The 9,626-nt window shown below is 41.2% G+C and overlaps 1 protein-coding gene and 1 non-coding gene across 2 annotated transcripts; one reads left to right on the top strand and one right to left on the bottom strand.

The window, feature by feature from the left end:
• Positions 1-385: 385 nt before the first annotated feature.
• On the bottom strand, positions 386-492 carry LOC142175580 (small nucleolar RNA R71). The gene has a single exon (XR_012704689.1). It is a non-coding gene; the product is annotated as a small nucleolar RNA R71 (small nucleolar RNA).
• Positions 493-756: 264 nt separating this feature from the next.
• On the top strand, positions 757-1,956 carry LOC107828140 (uncharacterized). The gene is made up of 2 exons (XM_075241842.1): positions 757-1,019; positions 1,197-1,956. The coding sequence occupies exons 1-2, from the start codon at positions 757-759 to the stop codon at positions 1,954-1,956; spliced, it is 1,023 nt and encodes a 340-aa protein (XP_075097943.1).
• The last annotated feature ends 7,670 nt before the right edge of the window (positions 1,957-9,626 follow it).

Here is a 9,626-nt window from a genome sequence, read left to right as displayed (position 1 = left end):
GTGAAAAATGAAGAGGAGCAATATATGGATGTTCAGGAGGTGGTGATGCCCAGCACTGCTATGTCACCTCTAGCATTGTGAAGCCCAGAATCACTGGGCACTTTCAGCAAAAACAGAGCTTGATCCAGTTACTACATGCAAATGGGCAGTTTATTGGTCTTCAACATGAGGATCCACAACAACACATCCTGAACTTCTTTGAGATTAGTGATACTTATATCACTAATGTAGTCACTCTAGACTATGTGAGGTGCACAATGTTCCCGTTCTCTCTGCTGGGCGAAGCAAAGCGGTGGTTGAAGACGAAACCAACTAATTCAATTACATCATGGAATGATCTGGCGAGGAAATTTTTGAACGGTTCTTTCCTTCAGGCAAAACTGCAAAGATCAGATGTGAGATAGTCGCCTTCAAACAGAAATCAGGGGAGTCTTTATATTCAGCTTGGGAGAGGTTCAAGAGGCTGCTTAGAGATTGTCCTCATCACAACGAAACAAATGAAGTGTTAGCTCACACCTTCATAAAAGGGCTCCATCCAGAGACAAAATTGTGGTGGACGTTGCAACGGGAGGTCAAGTATTGGAGAAAAGCTTCGATGAGATATATGCATTACTGAACAAGTTCTCCAAAAGTAATCCTGATTGGCAAGGAGAGATGGGAAGACATATTTTTAAAAAATCTACGGGGGTCCTCGGGTTAGATGTTGTTTCTGCATTATCATCATAGGTTTCCACATTGGCCAACCAAGTCAATAAGATGACCTTAGTTCTTAACAAGCAACAAGCTCAGCCAGTGCTACAGGTTCAGATATTTTGTCAGTCAATGCAACAGGTTCAAATATTTTGTGATGTATGTGGAGATGGTCACATGAGCGATTTATGCCCAGATAATCCAGAATCTGTATTTTTCATGGGTAATGCAAATAGGGGCCAGACAAACCAGTATGGGAACACTTACAATCCTAATTGGAGGAACAACCCAAACTTCTCATGGGGTGGAAACCAATTTGCTCAGAATCAGTACAGGCCACAAGCTCCTTAACAACAATATAGACCACCACATACTAAGCAACCTAAAAACCCAACGTGTCATATTGAGGAGATGATAAAGATATTGATGGCTGATCAGCAGGCCCAGGCAGTAGCCCACTCTACAACTATTCAAAAGTTGGAGAGACAAATGGGGTAACTTGCCAGTGCCCAAAATACTCAACTAGTTGGAGCTCTTCCAAGAGACACCGAGGCTAATCCTAAGGCATTTATTAATGTTGTGTCATTGAGCAATGGGAGACAGTTAGAAGAAGTCCTATTGAAAAAGAGAAAGCAAGTGACCTTTGGTGAGAAACCGGCCACCATAGAAGCAGAATCAGAAAAATCAAAGGAGTCAGAGAATCCAGTTGAAGAGGCAGTGGCACAGCAACCCCAAACACTAGTTGCGAGGCCACCACCTCCGTTACCTCAGAGATTGCATAAAGTGAAGGATAATGCTGCTTGTAAAAAGTTTCTTGATATATTGAAGCAGGTGCAAATTAATATTTCGCTGGTAGACATCTTGCAAGAAGTGCCCAAATATGCCAAATACATCAAAGAAATAGTGGAAAATAAGAGGAGATTGGCTGAGTTCGAGACTGTGGAACTCACTGAAGAATGTAGCTCAAGAATTCAAATCAAGCTACCTCAGAAATTGAAGGATCCGGGTAGTTTCACTATCCAAATCTCGATTGGTAAGCATGCAGTCGGGCGAGTTTTGTGTGATCTTGGGGTGAGCATCAATTTGATGTCGCTATCTATTTTCAGACAGTTGGGGTTGGGTGAGCCGCGCCCAACTACATCGATTTTACATTTGGCTGATTGCTCCCTTGCTCATCCAGAAGGGGTGATTGAAGATGTGTTAGTTCAAATGGGTTCTTTCATATTCCCTGCCGATTTTATTATCTTGGACTATGAGCCTAATTAGTTAAGTCCCATTTATTTTGGGGCATCCATTCTTAGCCACGGGCCGAGCTATTATTGATGTATATGAAGGAAAAATGACAATAAGAGTGGGTGATCGAGTAGAGGTATTCAATGTGTATAAAACACTCAGATTGCTAACCCACTATGAAGAGCTATCCATGATTTTCTGTGATAGAAAGTGATGTGACTTCATTGATGCCTTATATGAGCCCCATAGATCCTCTTGAACGAGTTTTGATGGGGAATGAAGATGAAAGTGAAGATGAGATGATGGAAGAAATTGAGCAAGTCCTTAACATGTCTTGCAAGTATGTCCATGGGCTTGGGAGATTTGAGGAGTTGGACAGACCAGTTTCTCTGACCCCTCCTAAACCATCTGTTGAAGAATCTCCAAGGCTAGATCTCAAACCTCTCCCAGCACATCTTCTCTATGCTTACCTGGGGAATTCTGAAATGTTGCCAGTGATTATCTCATCCATCTTGACCAATGTGCAAGATGAAAAGCTGCTAATGTGCTTCGTGAACATAAAAAACTATTGGGTGGACAATTGCTGATATCAAGGGAATCAGTCAATCATTATGCTTGCATAGAATTTTTCTGGAAGATGGACATCGCCCCAGTGTTGAGCAACAAAAGAGGTTAAATCCTATTATGAAGGAGGTCGTGAAGAAGGAAGTAATTATATGGGTTGATGCGGGTATCATCTTTCCCATTTCTGACAGCAACTGGGTGAGCCCAGTGCAATGTGTGCCTAAAATGGGGGGATGACTGTTGTAGAGAATGAGAAAAATGAGCTAGTTCCTACTTGCACCGTGACTGGGTGGAGAGTTTGCATTGACTACAGAAGGCTCAACAAAGCATCCCACAAGGACCACTTTCCACTTCCATTCATTGACCAAATGTTGGACAGGTTGGTTGGGCATGAATATTAATTCTTCCTTGATAGTTATTCGAGGTACAACCAAATTGTCATATGCCCAGAGGATCAGGAGAAGACCACTTTCACGTGCCCTTATGGCACTTTTGCTTTCAAGCGAATGCCATTTGGTCATTGTAATGCACTGGCCACTTTCCCAAGGTGCATGATGGCATTTTCACTGATATGGTGGAAATATTTGTAGAAGTATTCATGGATGATTTTTCAATCTTTGGGTCTTCTTATGATGACTGTTTGATAAATTTGGGCAAGGTGTTGGCACGTTATGAAGAAACAAATTTGGTGCTAAATTGGAAAAAGTGTCATTTTATAGTGCAAGAGGGCATCGTGTTGGGACATAGAGTGTCAAAGAGTGACATTGAAGTTGATAAGGCGAAGGTGTAAGCGGTTGCAAAATTACCTCCACACATCTCTATAAAGGGTGTCCGGAGTTTCTTGGGCACACGAGTATCTATAGATGCTTTATTAAAGATTTTTCAAAAATTGCTACTCCATTGTGCAGATTTCTTGAAAAGGATGTGACCTTTAATTTTGATGAAGCCTGCCTGAAGGCATTCGAAGAGCTCAAAGAGAAGTTGGTGGTTGCACCCATTATTGTGGCACTGGATTGGTCCTTACCATTTGAACTTATGTGCGACGCCAGTGACCATGCTATTGGGGCAGTGATAGGCGATAGGAAAGACAAGATGTTTTACTCCATATACTATGTGAGTAAGACTCTTGATGATGCACAACTGAATTACACCACCACTGAAAAGGAGTTTTTGGTAGTTGTGTGGGCCTTTGAGAAATTTTGGGCATACTTGGTGGGAACAAAAGTTATAGTCCATAACGATCATGCAGTAATCAAGTATCTATTTACAAAAAAAAAAATCCAGGGCTAAATTGATGTGATGGGTTTTGTTGTTGCAAGAATTTGATGTAGAAATACGAGATCGGAAGGGTACAGAAAACCAAGTGGCCGACCATCTATCAATACTGGAAATTCATGAGCATGTGGAGGAAGGTAGACAAATTGAAGAGACATTTCCTGATGAATAACTTTTTGCCATCACCCATGACCCTCCTCCACGGTACGCGGACTATGTGAATTATATTGTGAGTGGGGTGTTTCCTCCTGAAATTCAATCTAAGGCTAGGAAGAGGTTTCTTCATGATGTGAACTTCTACTACTGGGATGAGCAATTCTTGTACAAATAGTATGCTGATCAGTTGATAAGGAGATGCATTCCTGAAAAAAGAGGTGGAATTAGTGTTGTATGATTGCCATGCCTCACCTTATTCGGGCCATCATGGAGATGATAGGACATCTGCTAAGGTGTTACAATTGGGGTTCTATTGGCTAACATTGTTTAAGGATGACCGTGCATTTGTTAAGAAGTGTGTCTAATGTCAGAGAACAAGAACAATCACGAAGAGGCATGAGATGCCTTTGAATAACATCCTAGAGTTAGAGAGTTTTTATGTGTGAGGGATACACTTCATGGGACCATTCCCATTGTCTAGAGGAAATAAATACATATCGCTAGCGGTTGACTACGTGTCAAAATGGGTAGAGGCCGTCGCATTGCTAACAAATGATGCCAAGGTGGTAGCCTTTTTTGTGAAGTAAAACATATTCTCGACATTTGGGACTCCACGTGTCTTGATTAGTGATGAAGGGACACATTTTTGCAATCGGTTGTTGAATAACCTTCGAGCCAAATATGAGGTCCGCCACAAAGTTGTCATGGCATATCATCCGCAAACAAGTGGACAATCTGAAGTGTCCAACAGAGAAATAAAGCATATATTAGAGAAGATAGTGAGTGTGAACAGGAAAGACTGGGATGCAAAGCTAGATGATGCCTTGTTGGCATATAAAACTGCATACAAAACACCAATTGGGACGTCCCCGTTTAAGCTTGTTTATGTGAAGGCATGTCACTTGCCGGTTGAACTTGAACATAAGGCGTATTGGGATATTAAAAAGATGAATATGGACTTTGAAGTCGCGGGCAAGAAGAGGCTCTTGCAGTTGAATGCATTAGATGAGTTCAGGCTGCACTCCTATGAAAATGCTAAGCTTTACAAGGAGAAAATAAAAATATGGCATGAAAAGTGTATCAAGCCGCGTCACTTTAAACCGGGCCAAAAGGTACTATTGTTCAATTCTAGGCTTAAGCCATTTCCTGGGAAGTTAAAATCAAGGTGGTCAGGTCCATTTGAAGTTGTGAAAGTCATTCCCTATGGTGCAATTGAGTTGCGCACTTTAAACGGTGAAAGAAAATATTTAGTAAATGGGCAAAGAGTCAAGCACTATTGGGGAGGTGTCATTGATCGTCAGAAGTCTAAATTAGTACTCGTTTATGAGTAAGTGAGGCCCTCCGTCATGCCGCAATGTTAAATTAGGCGCTTGTTGGGAGGCAACCCAATATTTATTGCTTTCGTAGTTTAATTTTTTTTTCTTTTTAGTTAGAGTAGATTAGATTTTTTCTTGTTTTCTCTGTAGGAATAGAAATCATAGGTAGAATGGTGTGGGATATGTAAAACAGATATATTAAGTGCTCGGGGGGGATTCGGGATTGCATTGAAAAAAAAATGGAAAATTACAAAAACAAATCCAGGCCACCACCCAGCACTACCTGGGGCGCACAAATCAGATTGTAAAAGTCCTCCAGCGCCAGGCCTAGCGGGACGCGCTGAGCTGGGGGCAGGTAAGTTAATTTGTTTTTTTTTCTTTTCTTTTTCATTTTTTGTTTTATTGTTTTTCTTAACCCCTGTTTCATAAAACCCGATCCAATTACCCACTTCTACTTACCCCTTAACCCATCTCCTATTTTTCATATCTATTCCCCACCTAATTAAATTAATTTTAACCCCTTAACACCCCCATCCCCCCTCCCCACTTATCACCTGCCACTCTCTCTCTTTCTCCCCCGCGAGTCTCTTTCTCTCAATTTTCTTGTTTTCTTCCTTGCATTCATCTCAAATCTCTCAGGTATGTTCCCCTTCTCCCTTTTTTTTTATTTATTTTGTAAATTATATTACCCATTCCCCCTCCCAAACGAACCAAACCCAATTTCCCCATAAGTGGTTTCTTTATAACTTATTTTCTATAGTGGGTGGCCTATTGTGCAATGACATTAGTTGCTAAAATTCGTTGTGAAGTTGTATACGGAGTAGTTAACTTCAATTCTCTATACTTCGTTTAAAATTTGGGAGAGGCACCATTTCCACCATTGTTGAATTGAGTTGCACACACTTAATGCCCACCATATGTTTGATAAAATGCTTGAAAGAGTAAATTGTGCATCGGTGAAATTTGAGTAGCCGAATGTAGTTATATGTGATGTTGGGCTAAGTGTGGGGTGTTTGGGGGTGGCTTTATATAAACCGAAGCTTATCTTTAATGTCCACATGCCATAACCACACCACTCATACCATGTATCTTGTATTATGTATGTTGTATCACTTTGTTAGAAATAGCTAGTGTAGTGTATTAGTTGTAGAGATTGAGGACAATGTGTTACTTGATTGCACTAAGGCTAAGTCACTTCGCCATGTTCGACTACTTGATTTGTGTGGAATAGTTAGTGAATTATAATTGTGTGGCATGGGGAAGTCTTGAGTACCCATCGCCTTGTGGTGCAACATTTGTGCACTTTGACCAATATTGTGAGTATATTACATAGAGCCTTCAATTTTAAGTGTGGGGTCATCTTTGACTCTCACGATAATCTTAGGCAGATTTTTTGATTCATTCTCACATTCATAATTATTAGGTTGTAGGTTGATATGGCTCATGACAGTGCGAACAAGGGCAAAGGAGTGGAAAGTCCTCTACTACTGCTCCCCCTCCTAAAAAGCGCAAGCAAGGTGAAGGGTCATCTCGGCAAGCTAAAGGGAAGAAGGTTGTCGACGGGTCAAGGAGAGCACCATGGTGACCAAGGCCCCGTTTGGATATGGTTCGAGAGGACTCCATCCGGTGGTATCACATCTTTGATCCATATGGGAGGTACGTCTATGAAATGTGGATCAACGTGAAAGCTCTGGAGAAAAACTAGGATATGCTAGACCGGTTGAGAGATATGGCGATGGATAAGTTCCTTGAGTCCCCGTGGCATGCAAATTTGAGAATGGTGAGGGAACTCTATGCAAATTGGAATGGGGATCGGTTCATGTCATGGGTTCGAGGAAAGAAAGTATCATTGGACAAGGCATCTTTATGAAAATTCTTGGGAGTTGATTGCCCTAACCCGCGAAGGCTGCTAAAGTTTGTCAAGTGCCCGAGCTACCAGGCTATATGTCATACTCTATGTGGCATCAATTCTAATGCAAAGTGGACAAGGACTAAGGGTGATGCCCATCTTATGATGATCCACTTCGAATTCAACAAAACTGCCAATGTATGGCAGAACTTTGTGCATGCCAGACTGATGCCGGTTGAGCACAACAGTGAGTGCACTCGAGCCTGAGTGTATTTGATATTTTTTCTTATAACTGGGTGACCCATCAATGTGGGTGAGATCATGTTAGGAGAGATGGCCCGCATATGGTTTGGGTGAAAAATAAATATATTCTTCTTTGGAAACATGTTGACGCAGTACATGCTCTCTCGGGAGGTACCTGAATACCCCAGTTATGATAAAATTATGGAGGCACCAAAGTGGTTGATGGATATTACTTCCTTGTTGGAGTCTACGTCCAAGCTGAGCTAGGTGGCGCAGAATGAGAGGGACAAAAACATCAATAGGTATCTATATAGCTCCCTGAATGTGATAATGAGGAGGTTGGGCGTGACAGATGAGGAGCATATGCATCTACATAATGATCTGTCCAGTTCTTCAAAAGAAATGTTGGGAATTGCACCTGGAGGTCCCATTCACCTGTCAGAGGATTAAAACACCTACAAAGGCTCGGATGATGAGGATGATTTTGGTGCTGACGTCATGGGGCCAATGGCTTTGGTGCCCCTGGGAGCAGATGATGATGAGCCCGGAGCTGCAGTTGGTGGGCATTCTAAGGAGGAAGGATCTGAGTATGACCCCCATGGGTCCGACTAGCAGGGACTTATTCTTTCCACCTTACTTTGCTTTAAATTCTTATATATATCGAGGACTATGCATAGTCAAGTTTCTAAGAAACAAAACGATCAGAAAAAGCTCGGATTTTTCCCAACGATGGATCATTTGGACACTTTTCTTGACGGATTAAAGTCCTATTAAAAATACCAAAAAGATGTTTTTTAGTTAGGTAGTATCCCTTGGTTTTTCTTTGGGCGCCGGCTCTTTTTCTGTGGGGTTAGCTTGAACCAGGTACTTTATTTTTTTTAAGAGTAGGATAGGAAGAAAACAGAGTTGCTCGGAGGTACCTGTTGACATGTTTGGTGATGGTAAATTAGGCTATGGCATGTGCTATGTCTTCCTGTTATATTTGATTTGAAGTGTGATGCCTAAGTAATATAAATAGCCTACTCTGTGACGCCTTTTCTCAGTTGTTTGACTTGTATGTCACCTAATGCATTATTGCTTAAAATTTCTCAACTATATGTGCTTACTTGACTTGAGAGTTGAATAGAACCATCTTAATTGAGTCATGTGCAATGTGTGTGTGAGGATTTGTGTTATTCGGTGCTATCCCGTATAGTCTAGAACTTGCCCCGTGTGTTAATCGAAGCGAAATGATTAAGTTATTCTAGTCTAGGAGATGACGTAGGCATTTCTTGCTTGATCATAGATGTGCTTGTCACTTACAAATAAAATGTTCCCGTTGCTAGCCCCTTTGACCGTATAGACCTTTTTTTTGGCACCCACATTACAAGCTGTATCTCTATTTGTTCTTAATTTGAGCTTATTGAACCTTTACCTCCAGAGGCACTTAGTCGCTAAAAGAAGTACAACAACAACAACATACCCAGTATTATCCCACATCGTGGGGTCTGGGGAGGGTAGTGTGTATGTGTCACGCCCTAAATCGGGGAGCGCGACCGGCGCTCAACCGAGTGAACCCGGCCGAGCAAGCCTATTAGATTTTCTTCTACCCAACTCATCCATGAATAAAGACAAAATATATCTCATTAATCAAACACTGAGGGGATTTCATTAACAACCCAAATTTCCATTAGCAGTTTCATTTATAATTTCCAAATTATTACAAGTTTATATATATAATGAAAAATATGTTTGCCAAAATACCAACACATCTAGTTCAATTCCCAAAATCAAACGCCACCCACAACCTGTCTACGGAGCCTCTAAGTATGACTGAAGAATAGTATGGAAGTGTCGGCAACAAGGCCCCAGCTATACCTCAAGACACAAAGTGTAACATCTAGTGACATCGGGCCCAGAATAGAATAGGGCTCACCAAAACCTGCTGAATAGGGAGTAACTGCTAACGAGGAACAAAGCTGCCCGTTGCTGAATCACCTGCATCCATTGAAGATGCAGCACCCCCGGAAAAAAGGACGTTAGTACATATGGAATAGTACTAGTATATAAACTAACTGTCCTCTTTCAAAATAGAATGCCAATGTAAGAAAGGAAAAACCATGGAACAACAATCAACAATCAATGATATCCAAATGTCCAAATTAAAACATAACAATTTCCAAAATACGAAGATAATATTATATATTTTTAGTTGGGAGATCTTTAGCACCGATATACCACTGTTCACAATATTACCTTTTACAATACCAAAGTTCACAATACCAATACCACCATACTTTTAGCACGGAGTCCGATCACGA

The sequence above is a fragment of the Nicotiana tabacum genome, chromosome 21 (genome assembly GCF_000715075.1).
Source record: "Nicotiana tabacum cultivar K326 chromosome 21, ASM71507v2, whole genome shotgun sequence".
Lineage (NCBI taxonomy): Eukaryota > Viridiplantae > Streptophyta > Magnoliopsida > Solanales > Solanaceae > Nicotiana > Nicotiana tabacum.
The sequence above is the reverse complement of the archived record's forward strand: the minus strand, read 5'-3'. Positions and strand labels throughout refer to the sequence as shown.

What these genes read in the sequence shown, in the direction of transcription:
- LOC107828140 (XM_075241842.1), top strand. Translation starts at nt 757, where the DNA reads ATGACCTTAGTTCTTAACAAGCAACAAGCTCAGCCAGTGCTACAGGTT. An exon ending in AACCAATTTGCTCAGAATCA is followed by an intron (nt 1,020 to 1,196) that starts GTACAGGCCACA and finishes GTAACTTGCCAG; the next exon opens with TGCCCAAAATACTCAACTAG.